Source organism: Balaenoptera musculus, chromosome 4 (genome assembly GCF_009873245.2).
Source record: "Balaenoptera musculus isolate JJ_BM4_2016_0621 chromosome 4, mBalMus1.pri.v3, whole genome shotgun sequence".
Lineage (NCBI taxonomy): Eukaryota > Metazoa > Chordata > Mammalia > Artiodactyla > Balaenopteridae > Balaenoptera > Balaenoptera musculus.
In genome coordinates, this window is record NC_045788.1 from 9464579 (window position 1) to 9482639 (window position 18061).

The 18061-nt window shown below is 41.6% G+C and overlaps 1 protein-coding gene across 9 annotated transcripts in view; it reads left to right on the plus strand.

The window, feature by feature from the left end:
- The window catches only part of TBC1D5 (TBC1 domain family member 5), a 538946-nt gene that overhangs the window by 462873 nt on the left and 58012 nt on the right, over nt 1-18061 (plus strand). For 8 of the 9 annotated variants that reach the window (XM_036849871.1, XM_036849872.1, XM_036849873.1 and 5 more), the window contains 2 exons: nt 4360-4607; nt 8641-8706. In XM_036849871.1, coding sequence (XP_036705766.1) covers nt 4360-4607; nt 8641-8706 — 314 coding nt within the window. The remainder of the gene's footprint in view (nt 1-4359; nt 4608-8640; nt 8707-18061) is intronic. The other variant, XM_036849879.1, reaches the window with a different exon arrangement.

The window sequence follows — 18061 nt, forward strand, 5'->3', positions numbered from 1 at the left end:
ATAAACTCAACCATATCCAAGTAATTAGTAAAAATATTTGTATAAACCAGTCTATTTTACAGTTTGGTTTCCACAGTCCTTTTGAAAAATCAGAATATTTCCCCACTTCCATTCTTCTGATATTTCTATTTTTATTTAATAAAACAAAGTGAGTAATATACTTAAGACAAACCCAACTGTCTAAAATTTTAAATGTATCTAAACAATTGAATCAACAGACTATTTGAAAATGTGGGGGAAAATCTTTGATGCAATTGCTTTATTTTTTTTAAATATTTATTTATTTTATTTATTTACTGGGTTGTGCTGGGTCTTAGTTGCAGCAGGCGGGCTCCTTATTTGCAGCTCACAGGCTCCTTAGTTGTGGCATGCGAACTCTTAGTTGCGGCATGCATGTGGGATCATGCAGGGGCCCCCTGCATTGGGAGCGAGGAGTCTTAACCACTATACCATCGGGGAAGTCCCGATGCTATTGCTTTAGTCAGGTGCAAATGTGCAGCTTTAAATGCTTTTATTGGGAAAAAGAGAAAATGAATAAGTGAATGAATGGATGAATGAATGAATGAACCAAGCATTCAACCTTTGGGAATATAGATAAAATAATTAAAAATGAGTTGAAAATTCATTATTTGACAGAAATATAAACAAGCATCTAACAACATTTTATTGCAAGAGGAGTGAAATAAACAAATATTAGATACTTAATATTAGACTTGAAAGAAATCTGTAGGTAAGAAGGAAATAAATCAGGGTGGTGAAAAGATTTGGATACCAGGAAAGGAAAGAAGGTTGTGGAGAATTTTTACAGAGGCGATAATTTTTTTTTTTTAAAGCTTTGGAAAGGTTTTAGAAGTTGAACGAGAGCAGCTCATGATCCAGGCAGTTAAGAAGGCATTGGAGACCCTAGAAGCTCTTTCAGTAAATAGAGTGTGGGTTAGAAAGCCAGGCTGCAAGAGATCAAGTTGGTAGGAAGAGGGTAGAAGAGGCAGCAAGAGTCACCACCTTCAGAATTTCAGAAACTGTACAAAAAGGGCCCAACAGTGAAGCCAGGTTGGGTTCTGGGTACAGGTGTTTCGAAGGATTCATGGATCTTCAGGAAGCTGCCTCTGTTGCTGCTGATTTAACCCACTGAAGAAGGCTGTGCTAAAAGAAAGTTCTTGGCACAATTTCCAAACAATCCCTCCTAGGTGGTACTGTTTTTAATAATAGTATGTAGTGTAGACAACAGTAACGAAAGACTTTGATTACACAGAGCCAGTTGCTCATTAGATTTGGTGTTCAATGTCTTGTTAACGCCGAAGCCCCCTTAGCATCTCTTTTAACACTATTTGCACATTGCCCCCATCTTTAATCCAATCCAGTCCGGTCCTCACTGTCCGTCAGGTCTCTTGACAACTGCATTAATTTTCATTAATTTAGCACACGTGACTTAAGAGCCAATAATAATTGTTGTAGAATGTTTAGTATGTCTTGTGAAGACCGCTGCTGCTAATATTTAAGACCTCTCTTAGCTAACTTTGTCATAAAAGCTGTCATGCCTGAAACACAAACAGTGGGCAGCATGCTTATTAGCATGCTTGCTCTAGAAGTGCATGGGTTATAATTGTTTCTATCTGAAAATACAGTCACCTTCAATAGTTGTTTTCAAAGCTCTTCTTATTCTTCTGGAAGCACGGGTAGTGGATGAGGGGAAAATTGGTTGAAAACAAAAAACGTTAAAAAAAGGAAAACAGTGCTCATCCTCTTTCAAGAGCTATTCAGATGAAAAATGGCTCGGCATGAGCTTGATCTGTATGTTTTTCATGGTTTTTAGTAGTAATGAAGATGCCTTAACCATAGTCTCTTGATAATGCTCTAGCAGTTTCTTAGTACTTTTATCAACGTATGAATTTTAGAACTGGCAATATGGGAATTTGACTAGTACATTTTTGTTTATAAAAAAGGGTAACAACATTATAACTTCTTCATATCCGTGAATTATGAGTCTTGACTTGCATACAAGCGAAACTAAAATGCAGTGGAACTTCAGTATCCTAATAACTCTTCTTTCCACTGTGACTCGCGAGCAAGGGGGATGCACGCAGGCTGCTGGGTGCACTGCAGTGCCAGAGGTGAACGCCTTCTGCGTCCAGAATTTATGAGTCCTTTACATGTCATTCATTCTTTTTCTCAATAAACATGTACTGAGCGCCTTCTCTGTTGCCAAGCTGTAGTGTCTATACATTGAGAGGTCTCTGCTTCCTTAGGAAGCGTATAAAAATTGGAAGTAAGTGGTGCATCATCACTATACATCCTCGTCTCCATTAGGAAACATTATTCTCAATAATTTTTGGAAGGACATTAAAATAGCTTTGTTCTTTAAAGATGAACTGATGCAAAACGAACCATTTGAAAAAGGATTTTTTTTCACATTTCATGCGTTATAAATGAATAGCTCTTTTCTTTTATAAAGCAAATTCCAGGTTTTAAATTTGATTTGTCCAATCTCTGAAGCAATATAACTTTCCCATACCTAGCCCATAATATTAGCTAGGACCGTTAAGACTTTATGGAAGGAGGAAGCACAGTGTTCTTTGCTTTTTATTACAGAACTCCGGATCAGTTCTCTTTTAGCGCCCTATCTAGTAATGGCAAGGATACAGCTGTCATATAAAAAGTAGGAGAATTACCATGTAAGTGCTGCAAGGTAGATCTGAGAGGAGGAAATGATGGCAAAATTGAAGGTAACTAAAACCATAACAAGTGGATCCCTCAAACTTGATTTTCAGTTTCCTACTTTTATGAAAAAGAAGCTACATGCGAGAAAACAAGCTTCTATTAATGATTGGGCAGTAAAAATGCAAACTTTGATATTGACATGGTCAACCTCCTACAACTAAAATAATTTATAATCATAACTGGTCTTTCACATAATAGCCCTGAGATACTTCAAGATGATGAATCATTTGGGAAGTAATCATTCATTTTAGCAAATGTTGACTTGGTGTCCTCTATCTGCCAGACAGAGCACAGGTGCTGGCAAACCCTGGTTGCCGAGAGAGGACCTGTCTGAGAGGGAGGGGGGAGTGGAGGGGAGTTGACTGCTGCTGAGACGTGGCGCAAAGTAAGGATGGACCTTCGCTCTGCGGAGTCATTGGTGACCTCGAGGGGTGGTTTCAGAGCGATGGCAGGGAGGCCACAGCCAGAACTTAGTGAGCCAGGACTGGAGAAGCACAAGTAGCACACTTCTGAAAAGACGTGTTGTGAGGAGGGAAAGAAGTAGGATGGCAACCAGGAAGGAATGAGGGTTCAAAGGAGAAGTTGGGAGACACACTTGCGTGCGCGCACACACACACACCACGGTTGTGTGCTAATGGGAAAGATACGGTAGAAAGGGGGAGATGGTGATGCAGGAGAGCAAGATCCAGGAGCAACAGTCTCCAAAGTTCAGAGCAGATGGGATCTCCCCGCACGTGGGGAGGCGAGCCGTGGCCAGGAGCAAGGGACGCTTCCTCCATGGTAATAGGTGAAAAGCCTTAGACTACAGGTAGACGCAGCTGCCTTTTAACAAATGTTTCTAGAACACCTGTTATGTTCTAGGCAACTGGCAACATGGCAGAGAGACCGAAGTCCTTTCTCCATGAAACTTTTATTCCAGTGGTGGATGGGGGAGGTAGACAGATCATAGCCAAATAGGTAAAATGTGTAGTATGTCAGGTGATGCAAAGCGCTATCAGGAAAAGTAAAGCAGGCACGTGGGGAAGGAGGATACGGAACGCAGGGGCGGTAGTGTGGGGTGAGGGTGGACTCAATTCTCGTGGACCAGAGCCCTTGATGTACTTCTATGAACTGACTTCGTGGCTCTCAGACACATTTATTTTTCAAAGTCAGATTAAATATGGCCTTGTTCCCACAGGCCAGAGTTTGTGGGAAATCTATTCTCAGCCTGGCTTCCCAGGTGCCCCCTTCTGTGGGTTACCCCAGACTCGCCCAGCCCTGCACCTCTCCTTCAGAGTCCTCATCACAGGTTTTAGTCATACATCTATTTATGTGATTATGTGATGAATGTGTTTTCTAGAACCTCCAGGAGGGAAACTATGTCAGTTTTGGACAGTTGCAGTGTTGGCCATAATGGGCCCTGTTTGTTGAATGAATGAATGAATGAAAAGTAAAAAGACTATTTTCCATAAGCCACATCTTTAAGAATCTTGTTGTTTTATTATTCTGTGGTCACTTTGAAATTATCACGCCTCACTTCGTGTAGCTGATCTAGACCTTTTTCAAAGCAGGTAAGGTATGTTTTTATATCAACAGAGCATGTGAAATAGAGTTGTCCTCTAATTTAAACAATGACTCTCCACCTAATTTGATTTTTTACAGGACCAGTGCCAAAGGTGCTCCCCTGAATATAAATAAGGTCTCTACTAGCCTGATGAATTTTGGAAGAAAGTTGATTTCTCCGGCAACGGCCCCGTGCGGTGCGGATGGCCCAGTACCGGGAGGCAGTGGCGGTACCTCCTCCCCGGCTGTGGTTCCCCCCAGGACCCTAGCAGAGGCCCCCAAGCATCCTCTGCAGCAGCAGCAGAGGCTGATGAAATCGGAAAGCATGCCAGTGCAGCTGAACAAAGGTAAGGGAAAATACTAGTTAATCTAGAGGAAACACTCCCAGGGTAGCCTGGGATTTCCTCACCTGCCTATGAGGAATCACCGTCCTAGAAAGAGAAATTAGTGTAAGACTTAATTTTTAAAAATCTGTTATAGTAGGTCCTTTTTAAATGGCAATATCAGATACTATATTGTTCTTAAGAAGGTTTTATGAGGTAATTTGTTAAAGTACGTTTTTTAACATCTGTACCTTAGTATACTTGCATTTGCGTCCTGGTGATGCCCGCAGAGTATGGCGTGAACTATCACAGCACGGAACTTGAGGTCAGTTGACCGAGATCTCTGCTAGCTTTGTATAGTGATGCTTCTGGCTAGAAGAGCATCTGAAATGGGAAGGTCTGGTACCCTGGGCTCTGCTAGTCACGGCATTTGTCCATGCAGTTGGTTTGGAGGAAGCGGGTCACCAGGCTTGCAGTCCCTCTTCCAGCTGCTTTACCTCCAAGGAATACAAACTAGAGCCCAAAGCGGGGAAGAGGCCAAACAGAATATCTCAGGCAGCAGAGTCAGTGTCTGAGTCCCTGCACTGAGAGAACCAGAGGACGTGAGAGCCGGATCTCTCAGCTGACGAGTGTGCACTGCTGCTGGGAGTGCCGTCAGCGGCTCTCCTGCTGCTGGGACTCAGGTACGCTCCTTTCCATTTCAGGGCCTTTCCAGCGCTTCACCTGCCTCCGGTGTTTGGTTCATAAGGGAGCCCTTCAGGTTCTTACTCAGAACCTTTTTCTCTTATTTTCTACTTATTTCCAAAGACGTATGAATTAAGTACCCCTACTCGTAGCCGATGAGAAACAGCCACACTTATTTTTAGTGATGGGACTCTGCTATCTATACTATGGAAGCAAGAAATAGTAACACGATGGCAGAAAATCTACAAAAATCAATCCTAAGGCCTCACAAAGCATAGTGTCTGTGGCCAGTTAGTGTCAGAGCAAATACCCTCCTGACCCCTGCCTCATCTGTGTCTTAAAGGTGTCCCTGGATCATAGCCAAGTTCAGTAACAGGTGTTGACAATAACAATAGTAATATTGAATCAGTAAGAAGACCTTAAACCATGTTCCATATACTCTGTTTAAGAAGGTTGCATCCAAAATTATTTAAAAAATTAAATTATTGGCATTTAAACTGGTAAAAACTTAAGTTAAATGGACTCTTCTCCAATGATAGAAAATAATGAGTTATTCAATAATGAGTGTGTGTTCTCTTCTGTTAGTTTCATCATATTATCTATCATTGCCTATATGAAGTATTAGACTTTATATAATTAGTATTTAAATTTCTATTAGAATATTCCATTTACCTTACATACGAACATCTCTTTTAAAATTACATTCTTCTCTTTTTAATGTAGAGCTATCACACATGATTTAAAGAATAGGAGACTTCAGACCATTAACATATTGTAAATGTATTTTAATGCCAGGAGACATGCCCATTTCCAGGATGGAAATGAATGTTATTTTATATATTTCTTAATTGTACTGTTTTACTCTTCTAAACAAATATGATTTCAAGATTGCTTTGATAACAAGCTGTAGTCAGTAGTAATTCTAACTGATGGCAGCAAGTGAGTCAGAGAATCTCTTAATGCCGTTAAATTTTCTGAGGAACCAAGCCAAATGACTATAGAAATATAAAGTTGTGTCTCTAAGGAAATGTCAAGTATTAATATCGCAGTGAGTGAGAAAGGAAGCGCATGAGGATGGAACAATTGATGAAAACTAAGTCTCCAGTTATAAGGAAACAACAGAGCGCTTAAGCAGAGTATTTGGAACATGAACATCGCTGGGGCATTTTGTAACTGATCCCTGTGCTGAACGAAAGTGGTCTTGTTTGGCAACTCTCCTTTTTATTTCTGGTTTGTTCTTTTCATGTCAGCCTACAAAAAGCTTGTCTACCTTCATATTAAAGGTATATCGTCCTGCTAATGCCCCTCCCTGCATGAAGTTTTGAATAAAATGGAGTAAAAGGAAGGAGAAAGGTTTATACCAGGAGAAGCGAGGGTAGGTTGATCCCCTTCCTTCATTCACTCTCCAGTGAACCACGGGCAGAATCCTGAAGCTTTCAGACCCTTTTCCTCACCCGGAAATAAGAGGTTTGGGCTGATCCCTGGGGAGCCTCCCAGCTTCAGAAATCTGCGGTTCCTTTGGTACAAGATACCAACATCGGTTGTTTATGCTGGTGTTTCCCACAAGTGTCCTGCTGTGCTGTGACACTGACAAATCTGCAGGTGTGTCACCTGGCCCCGGCAATGAGCGAGCAAGTGTTTACCCTTTCAGAAGGCATGTGTTGGAATAGGACTTCTGACTGTCTCCGAACAGGGTCATCTACTTAGTGCCTTTTCAGTGTGCTCTGCTGGAAAATTTGAAAGTTGTTTTGAAAAGTGGTTGTTTACACAGCTGGAAATCCTTATGGCTTTCATAAGTTAGTTAACTCTCGATTACCTGTGCGTGTGTAGGGGAAGAGTTCTACGGAAAAGCCAACATTCATGTATCTGTCGCTTGAAATGCCTTTTGCTGTTGGTGTCTCTGTTGGGGCCGGGGTCCTGAAGGGAGGAGGGAGCACAGATGGTCCTCCATCATTTTCCTGGTGGCATCCAATATTAAAATTAGTCTCAATCTCTAAATATACATTAATAGGTGATCCAGAAGCAGCAGAGTGAAATGGGTAGCAAGCACAGAATTGAAAATTTTCAGATGTACAGAAAATGAGGCACACCATTCACCAGTGAATAGAGAGTTAACTATATTAGGAAAATTCAGGACCTGAGAAGTTCCACTAAAAGTTGTTTATCACTTGTTTGGCATATGTACCGATTTATAGATTTTATTTCAGCTATAGGAGAATATAAATGCATGTACCGTTAATTGATAGGAATGGTCTAATGACAACCCAGTAATTTCCAGATGAGCTGGCTGTGCTGTAAATCATAATGGTAGCAAGTGGTCAAGGCACGGAGGGTTGTTATATAATTCAAAACTTGATTCTTTTTACTATTGTGTAAAAGCTACAGGGAAAGCAGATCTGTTAATCATACGTTATCATACATAGAAAATATGGTGCCTTTTAAGAAGGCTTGTTTTTCAGCTCGTTAATCTCAAAATAGCATGGGGCTTCAGATGCTGATCTATCCAGGGGATGATTCTGTCCACAGGGACTGTGCTTCATATTTGTCATCCAGGAAGGAAGTCAAAGAACCAAAAAAATCTTCCTTCTCAGTGGTCGTGTACCTCAAGTGCTTCACAGTATTTCCTTTTCCTTTCTTTCCTGCATTTTTTAAATGTACTCCCTTCCCCCCACCCCCCTTTTCCTCTGTTTTTTGAATTTGAACACTTCTTTATTTTAAGCATTTACTGCAGGTCCAATTTGTAAATGAAATCTCGCCTATAATAAGTATATCAAGTTTAAAGGGTATGCAGTTCACAGGTTTATTTTTACATGTTGACATTTATAAGTGCATGTGGTAACTTATGAAATCTTTTCAATACTTAATATGAAATTAGAACTTGTTTAGGTCTTTATCTTATCACTGAAGAAATTGGTTTCAAGTTTAGTTAAAAATAAATTTTGTCTGTTGCAGGAGGAAATCAATTTCAGAAGAATGTTGACTTCTTAATAAAGGCATATAACTTACTTTTGGATAAAGATTTTTTTTAAAAAATAAGAAAATATAAAATCATGCTGTTATTTGTAGCATAATGAAATCTGCTCAGCCAAGTCTTTTGATGGCTAAAATTTCCTATACTTTAGACTAGTAGAAACTTGTTTTTTTCCTTAACAAAAACAGGCACAAAAGCTTTTTAGGAAACACTTTTTAAAAATCAGTTCCTTTAAAAAATATTTTATGTTAATTTTTCTAAGATTGTGTTGTATTTTCTGTTTGACTGTACTTTTAGTAATTAGGTTGATAAGTAAAAGTATTCCAGCATTAAATATGAAAGAAAAGTTGATTTTTTTTTTCTTCTTTATGAAATCTAATTATTTTTTCTTATGAAATCCAGGCGATGTAGTTACAGGAAGCGATGCTCAGGTTTCTGTTCCTGTCCAGACCCTAACTGACCTCCCAGGTATAGTTACCATGGCAATGCAGTATCTCTTTGCCTGCAGTACTATCATTGCCTCTTCCCAAACTCCATTTTCCTTTTTGCCCACCTTCCATTCATGCTGTTTATCAGTTCGCTCCATTGTTCAGCCACTGAGTGGCACTGTTGTTAAGAACAAAAGTCCCCTCTCATGTCATATCGTGCTGATGCCAAATCCGGTTAAAATGTGGGTTTTTTATCAAGTTTGCACCAGCTTCTTTCCTTGCCGAAATATGGTCACTCTAGATTTTGAGATTATTTTACCACCACGTTTTATTTGGCAGCTCACGCTGAAGTGTTCTTTCAGTTGTGCATAGGTGCTCTGTGACAGGATTTGACAAATTAGTTCTGAGGTTAAGACATTTTAGATGCTGTGTGTATGCATATTATTGTATGTATTAGCCAGAGGTACTTATTATATTTTAGCTAAAAGAATTACAACTTGATTCTGAAATACGTTTTTAAGTACAGGCTTTGTACTATGAATCATATTAACAGAATTAAATTTCAGTGTGACAAATCTCTATGTAGAGTCATTGGCAATGATTTAAAATAAAAAGATAATAGTTAAATATCATAACTGTGTGTTCTAGAACAAGTTTATTTAAGAAATACAGAATAATAGTAATCCATATTCAGCAGCTCCTGTGGAATTTAGAAACATATAAATATTTAAAGTTGCTGCATTCATCTTTTATTATATAATCTTTTAGATTAAAAATATGCTTTATTTTAATACAGAGAGGAATTCTGTATTAAATGGACGCCTAGACTAACTTTAAGAATCCTCCATTCAAATTCAGACAAAAAAGATAGCCGTATTAATTGAAATTCCTATCAAATTCTTCCTTAATTTAAAATATCCACACAGTACAATCATGCTACTAGTATTAAAATACTGTTCTAATAATGATATGTCTCCATAATATCTGTGCTTTTTAATAAATTAACAGAAAACAATATATTGTGATTAGGAGATCAGTGGTGTGTTGACTTAACATCTTAAAAAACATACTGTGGCACAGAGGGGTGTGATCTTACTTCTATATATAGTTCTGTGTTTCACAGGTACTGTTTCTGGCTGTGTTCTGGTAAGTGAACCAGCTGACCTTTAGGGCTTTTCAAGCTCAGGGATTCTGTGAAAAGCTGCTGTTTACTCTGCTTGGTGTCTGTGGAGTGATCTGTATAACAAAGGGGTGCAGTAGCATGGCCAGTAGAAGAGGCAGATCACCTCCAGTTGACTTCTCTTTAGCTTTGTCAGTTATTGCGCTTAGATGAATATTGATGTGATCTTCTGATACGGTGAGGATTCGTAGGACTTAAATTTGTTTCCTAAAATTAAAATCTGAGCCCCCCAGGCAACTTCGTTTTTGGCCTCGCCACGTGGCTCACGGGATCTTAGTTCCTCGACCAGGGATCAACTCGGGCCCTTGGCACTGAAAGCCCGAGTCCTAACCACTGGACTGCCAGGGAATTCCCCCCAGGCAACTTTTTAACCAGAGTTTTGTTATCCCAAAGTGAGTTCGCCTGCAGAGTATTCCTCTGGGTATTGAAGCCCGATCATTTTATTTATACCTGTGGAAAGAGAAAGCTGAAGGCTGGCTTGTCTGTTCTGGCTTCTGCTTTTATGCTACTGCTCAGTCCATGTTTTCCTGCAGACCAGAGCCACGTGAACAGTGTCGCTTTTTAAATAGACGCTTAAAAAAGGAGGTTGTATCATTTTGTTCAAATAACTTGTGTTGTAGAAGTAGAATCATCTCATTCACTTATTCAACCAGTGTTCATTGAGTGCCTACTGTGTGCCGAGCTCTGTTTTCATCAGTCCCTTGGGCTTCCCTCCAGCTTCACCAGGCTGCTAGGGCATCCCCGGTGCTTTAGATGACCCAGCAAGCCCTCATGGTCAGGAACCAGCTCCTATTCTGATACCCTGTTCTAAATTACCCTGCCTGCCCTGCTCCAACAGAGACTGTATCAGTCTGACAGGGAAGAGTCCAGTGGCTTAATGAGACATGAGGCCAGATAAAGAGCTTCCAATCTGTGATGAGACAGTAGGATGATACCTACCCGGATTTGGAGAAGTCACAGTGTGTTTCCCTCAACACACTTCCTGCAGAGTGTCAGAAAGCAAGGGGAAGTAGAAGTAAACCAAAATAGTCAGTGGTGGCAACAAAAAACTTTCTAACAATCTCTGCTTGTTAGGGTCAGTAATATTGGAAATTGGAGAATCTCATCAGGTGTGCTAAACCCACAAGAGTAGGTATACTTTTCATTTCAGGGAAATAAAACTAACATTTAGACTTCCCAAGTATCTTTTTTCAAAGCAGTGGAGTAAATTTCAAGAAATTAAGTAAATGTCAATATTTTCAATGATTCTTTGATTGTAGATAGTCTTTTCTTCCCATGAGGTTTCATATCTGTATCTTTGCCTTTTAACACACAGTAATTATACAGGTTTTAATTTTTTGAAGAAAATTCTGAATATAAAGTGAGATCTCACAATTTAGTCAATAAATAATATTTGGAAAATTGTTGGAAAGTTCCATTTTATATTTCTCAGTGTAGGTTGCAATCATAAAAAAATGTGCCACAGGACAGTTCACTTTTGGCAACTCAAAGGGTTTCTTCAAAATTATTTTTGGAAATGGCACATCTACCCCCAGGAACTTTTTTCGAGAGATACTTAGGAATTATTAATTCATAAACTAAAAAACTTTAAAATATGGAGAGATAGACACACGCATATACACAGACATTACTTCCAAAGAGAATTTAGAATTTCCAACAACAGAAGTATATAAGTATTATCATATAATGGACCCTTAGGAAAGAAATTTAGATTTCTTAAGTTATTGCCATAGGCAATGTTAAAATTTGTATTCGTGTATATGTATTTATGTTACTAACATGAATATATAGATATCATAGATACCATTATATAACATTTATCAGATTGTTTTTTTTTTCTTTTCCATTATGGTTTATTGCAGGATATTGAATATATTTAGTTCCCTGTGCTATACAGTAGGACCTTGTGTTTCTCCATTACGTGTATAATGGTTTGCATCTGCTAACCCCACACTCCCGGTCCATCCCTCCCCTCCCCCCCCCACACCTTGGCAACCACAAGTCTGTTCTCTATGTCTGTGAGTCTGTTTCTGTTTCTTAGATAACTTCATTTGTGTCGTATTTTAGATTCCACATATAAGTGATAATCATATGGTATTTGTCTTTCTCTTTCTGATGACTTTGCTTAGTATAGTAATCTCTCTAGGTCCATCCATGTTGCTGCAAATGGCACTATTTCGTTCTATTTTATGGCTGAGAGATATTCCATTGTATATATATACCACATCTTCTTTATCCATTTATCTGTTGATGGGCATTCAGGTGGTTTCCATGTCTTGGCTATTGTACATTGTGCTGTTATGAACATAGGGGTGCATGTATCAGGTTGCTTTTTTAAATAAAAAAGGTTGAGAAAGATCAAAAATCTCCCTGTCCAGATAACCACTGTTGACATTCTTAAGGTAAAACTGAAGTACATATAATATTAGACAATCCCCAGTTAATTAAAGGCATTACATGGGAAATAAAACAACCCCCTTTTCTCCTCCCACTTCTTTCTGCCAGCCCATTTCACTAAGGGTATCCACTGTTAAGTTTCTTATAATGCCTTGTAGGAAAAAAAAAAAATAGATTTTAAACTGAGAGACAACATGCGAGTCACATTAATGTGTTAACAGCTCGTGCCTGGAGATGACTTCACTCTGGACCTTCACGATGAAAACACTAACAGAAAAGTCCCAGTGCAGGTGACAAGCAGCAAATGGGTAGAACAAAGAAGAGGGAGGTCAAATCAACTCGAGCAGGACATGGTGACAACAGGACAGAGAGCTGCTGCTGCCCACAAGGATGAGGGAGGAGACTACAGAGCCAAAAGGTTATCCTGGTAGATGACCCGGTACTGCTCCCTCTGGGTGTTGTTGAGACATGATAGTCCTGAAGCAGAACAAGTAGTTCCATTATGTTCTGAACAATTGCAGAGAAGTACAGAACATGTAAAACAAATATGGGGACGCATCAGTTAGCTAGAAAACGCCTCTTTTCCAACAAACACTTACTCCAACAAACATTGAATAAATGAGTTGTTTTTGGATTGAGAACAAGGTCAGAATTTGCCCTTTGATATCCAAAGACCTCATTCCACTTTTCTTTAATTCGAAGTCACATTTACTGCAGCCCTTTGTAGGGGAGCAGGCTGGTGCATCTTTGCCCAGCCCGGGCTCAGGAGTCAGGCCTGGGTTAGGGTCCTGCTTTCGTCACTGCCTTGCTGGATGACCCAGCGAGGCCACTTCACCGCTCGCCTGTAAAGACAGAGAAAGAGAGCAGCTGCTTCAAGGGCAGTTACCTGTCCCATAGTAAGGGCTCAAGGGCACTACCTACTCGGGGGGTGGTCCTGGTGCTGGCATCATTGTGTGTTTTCCTCAGGTACCTCTTTGGTTTCCGGAATCGAATAGATGAACCTACTCAACACCTCTGTCTTTTCTTTGCTTAACAATGTCTTCTGACAATCCGAAACCCTGTGTTTGCACGCCAGCCCTGGATGCGATCAAGCTTGACCTCTCTGGCCAGGCTAGAACCAGGTCTGCTTCAGGGGCTGCAGGTACAGCCTGCTTCCTTTCCCCTCCTGTGGCACCAAGGTGTATGTTTTTAACGAGTAGACCTGAGCCCTCTTGCTGTCTGTCACTCAGGTCTGTGAGGTACCAAAGTGTCACCAGGCGGGGCCCAGCTACGTCCTGTCTTCTCCGGGTCGCTGAATGACGTCAAGGCGACCCCCTTCCTGTGGCCACAGCACCGGGCTTCCCAAAGGCTTTGCCCTTCCCGCCTCTCTGAGCCAGGCCTCCCACCAGCGACCCCCAGACTTCCTAGCCTCCTGAACATTTTGCCTTTGGGTGTCCTGTGTCCAGATCCCCCAGCTGGTTTCAGGTTTGTGGGGGTTCTGCCCGACTATTTAGGAATACAGCCCAACCCCTGTTCTTGCTTCCCATTGAGTTTAATGAGAGAAAAGTCATGAAAATATTATGCATGAGGCATAGTAGGAACTTAATAAATATTCTTCCCCTTCCTCCTTTCCTCTCTCCCAGCCACTCTGTGGTCAGGGTCCCCACTGATGCCTGTGAAGCTCATTCAGTCAACTCAGGCGCTTGACAGATAACCTCCACTGACACGTAGCACGGGGGGCCCGGAAGTTTTATTGAATCTTTCAGAGAAGGACAGAGAGTGAAGGAAAGATTTAATATACCCAGACACGGCCATATCTAGTCCAAGGAGTCCCTTTGCGCATGTTAGAAAAAGGCACGTCCCTGCAGCTCGCACCAGGGCGTGCATCCGAACCCGCAGGCGCTCCCGGGCGTGGCGTGCGTGGTGGTCCTGGGCTCAGAGCCAGTTAGCCCAGGTCTGCGGGCGGTCACCGGGCAGTGCAGCCAGCGGAAGGACAGCCCAGCAGGAGAGCACTGGCAGGTCTGTGACCAGAGGACTGCCTGTGAACCCGCCTGCTCTGGATTTGGAAGTGCCCAGCGTGCTGGTAGTGGTCTGGGTCTGCGCAGCGCGTGGCAGACGCCGGGAGCCGCGCTGAGCCCTTTACACACGCGACCCACCTAGGACACACAGCGCGCGTGAAGTGGATGCCTCCCTTGTGGATGAGAACTGGGCCTGTGGAGGGTCAGTGACTCGTTCAAGGCCGCACAACTAGATACCAGCGGAGCTCAGACTCCAGCGCAGGTGCTGACTCAGCAGGTATTGGTTTGAGGAATTGTGCTTTGTATCTCTGAAATCTATCACCCCAGCTTTAGTTGAAGCCTTATAATCTCTTGCATGGGCCAGTCAGGAGATGCATCGTTCAGCCAAGCTCCTGTAATCCTTAGGCTACTTTCCTGCCTAACAAACATCTGTAATAACTCCCATCGCTACTGACAAGAGAAAGGCCAAACCCCTTCACATGGGAACAAGCTGCTCTTCTTGGTCTAGCTGGCCCTATTTTTAGAGCCCCACCTTCCCTCTTGGCTCCCTCCCCCTATTTTTAGAGCTGGATGACCAAGAGAGAAAGAAGCTCACATTTGGGGTACCGGCAACTTTTAGAAAGAATTTGATTCCCTCCTCCCCACCCCAGCCCACCCCAAAGAACACCATTGAAGTAATCATCAAATGAAACAGGAGCACTCTGTTGAACTTAATCCTATTTTGTTTACACTGGTATTGGTGTCATTTTCAATTCCATATGGATGGCAGGAAGCGCTGAAGGATTAATCAGGCTTTGTCTGAGCTCCATGTTCCCAGGAGTCTAACTGCCTCGTAAATACCATGTTTTCTGCCCAAAAATGACCTTCCCTGAGCCATGACCCCCACCACTGCCCACTCCTCAGATTTCAAGATGTAGCTCACAACTCTGATGGCCTGAGACAGGATTGGATGGTCCCTCTTTTGTGCTTCCAGAGTCCCGCTGTTCATACTTCTGTGTTTGCTTTTACCACCTGGGGTTGTAGGTTAGTCAATGCAGGTACAAGTCTGTGTTTCCCTTGTGCTGCTGTTTTAGGAGCTTCTCACGAGCTCCTCTTGTGGTCATCCCCCCATCCTCAGCGCTGGGCAGAGTTTCCAGAGACATGTCCTCAGATCAGTCTGCATAGGGCTTGTTCCCTGATGTTTGGTTATGAAAGGAAGACTGGGCATGCCTGAGGTGGCTTGAGAATAGGTCAGTATTTAGTATATTCGAGAATGCCTTACCATATAATCGTAAATAATTGTCTTGGGTCAGGACTTTGGAGAATTCGGGTAGGAAGCTTTGGGGGGAGTGCCCTCAGGGTCAATACGTGGGGAGTCAAGCAGTGTTGCCCTCAGTTGTCTGTTTTGAGACAAGGGGGCCAGCCTTTGTCCTCTGTCCACCCAAACCAGTCACTGGAATGGAGCTGTTCCCCGGGGAAGGGGCATGATCTCGGGCAAAGCAGCTCTCCTCGGCTGGGGCTGTTTCCAGAGAGGAAGCCGTGAGAGCCAGCGGCAGCCCACGCTCCCCGCACCTGGGGGAACAAGTGCCTCGGTCCCGAAGGGGGGATCTGGGCGGGGCTCTGCAGGCTCCCCTAGGAATGAGCATCGGGTTTTGGTGCAGCACAGGAAATGGTTAATGTAAAAACTTTCAAAGGTTTACAGGAGTATCAGGGCTACTGTGCGGTTTATGGGCTGCAGGCGTGTTGAGAGTCCTGACTCCTCAGCTTGGGAGCTGTCCGGGTGAGGCCCGGGTGATGGAAAGTCTCATCCATTTACCCCGTGTTGTCCTGGTCCATGTGCTAGGCCTGGAAAGGGCGGGAAGTCTGGCGGTCCTTTCTTCTGTCTCACATGCTGGTGACTCTGTCTTCTTAAGGTCTAAATGTCTACGGTCCCAAAGGGCACAAAAATGTTAGCTAATTTCTATAATTGAGGGGAAATGTATTTTGTACAGGGTTTTTATACGAGATACAGGCCAAGTAGTACTTTATTAATACTACCACGAATTTGGAATTTGATCATTCAGAGATAAATTCTGATAAGAGCTGGCTTAGTGTTACCTCTGAAAAGGTAGTTTGCCCAGGAGAATAATAGCTACAAAAGAAACTTAGGGAGAACAGGACACTTTCAAGTTCTTTCTGGATTGGGTAACTGGATACTAAATCTCACCCAGTAAATAACTGATGAGCTAATTTATTAAAGCAGGTATTCAAAAGATCTCTCCTAGATATGTCATTAGCTTATTTTGTTATGATGGTTACTTTACGTAACAGCCTGCGTGTTGTGAAAAACATTTGGAAATTTAGACTGTTAAGTGGTTTATACCTGTCCTGTCCAGTGTGGTGTCCGCTAGCCACACAGGACCTTGGAGCGCTTGAAATATATGCTATTTTTTTTTCTTTTTTTCCACTTTGGAAGAAAGATGGGGGCAAAAGTTGTTATAGTCTACAGAATTCTAACTTTTTCCAGCAGTATAATAAAATTTAAATGATTCTACCTGGAATTTTAGATTAACTCAGAATCTGAACTATAATGTCAAATGTTCAGAGTCTAGAGATCATAAGTAGAGAAATACTTCTGAAATACTTAAGAAATAATAATGAGCATTTCCTACTATTTTAACAGTTCTGTGAATCAAAAGTCTGATTCAGGTCTCAGCAAACTAAAACCAAGGTGTCAGGAGGCTCTAGGGAAGAATCATCTGTGCTGTTGGCAGAATTCACTTCCTTGTGACTGTAGAACCAAGGTCCCCATGTCTTCACTGGCCGTCAGCTGAGGGCCATTGCCAGCTCTAGAGGATCCACACTGCCTCACGTCCCTTCCTCCACGTTCAAAGCCAACACCACCATCAGCTCCCTCTCCTGCTTCAGCTGCCTTCTTTTTCTTTAGTCACAGCTCTGACTCCTTCTACTTTCCTGTTTCACTGTAAGGACTCGTGTTCACACTAACCCACCATCATCACCCAGGACACTCTTCCCATCTTAAGGTTCTTTAAATCACACCTGCAAAGTCCCTTTCGCCACATAAAGTAGCATATTCATAGGCTCTGGAGATTAAGGGCATAGGCATTATTCCACCTGCCGTATAATATGGCTTTTGGGGGGAAGATATGAATGATCAAAATTGACCCAAGAAAAAGTAGGAAACTTTAATAGAGGAATTAACATAGAAAAAATTCAAACAGCCGCTATAGTAGTGCCTTTCAAAAGTCACCAGCACCAGAGTTATAGGTGAATGATCCAAATTTTGAAGGGACAGATAAATTTAGTTGTATAAACTTAGAAAAAGATGGAAGTTTTTTCATTTCATTTTGTGAAGAAAACCATGTTCTCGTGAATCAAAATGCTTTGGCTTCTTAGATTTCTTTTTTTCTGTGGACTTTTAAAAGTAATTTGAAACTCAAAGCTGAGCAAACATTCCTTTTGTTTTAGCTTTATCTTCCACCACCCCAAGGCAATAAAAGCTTCTTAAGGAGTAGAGTTCCAAGGAGCAAGGAGAAAATGTTCATAAAGGAAAAAGAAAAACCTAGGTTTATAATAAACACTTTAGCTGTTTTTCACTTTATCATCTTGGGTAAGAAATGCCTTCCTAAGTAGGACCCTAAAAACAGAAGCCATGAAGGTAAATGTAAACATACACAGACATATATACAAAGGGCTATGTTCTAGAATTTAGGAGGAACGCCTCTAAATCAGTTTTTTAAAATGAAATTAACAGAGACAATTCACAGAGGACCTTCAGATGGCCCATATTATTATGTTAAGAGATATTGTTTAAAAAGATATTCAGCCTCACTAGTTATCAA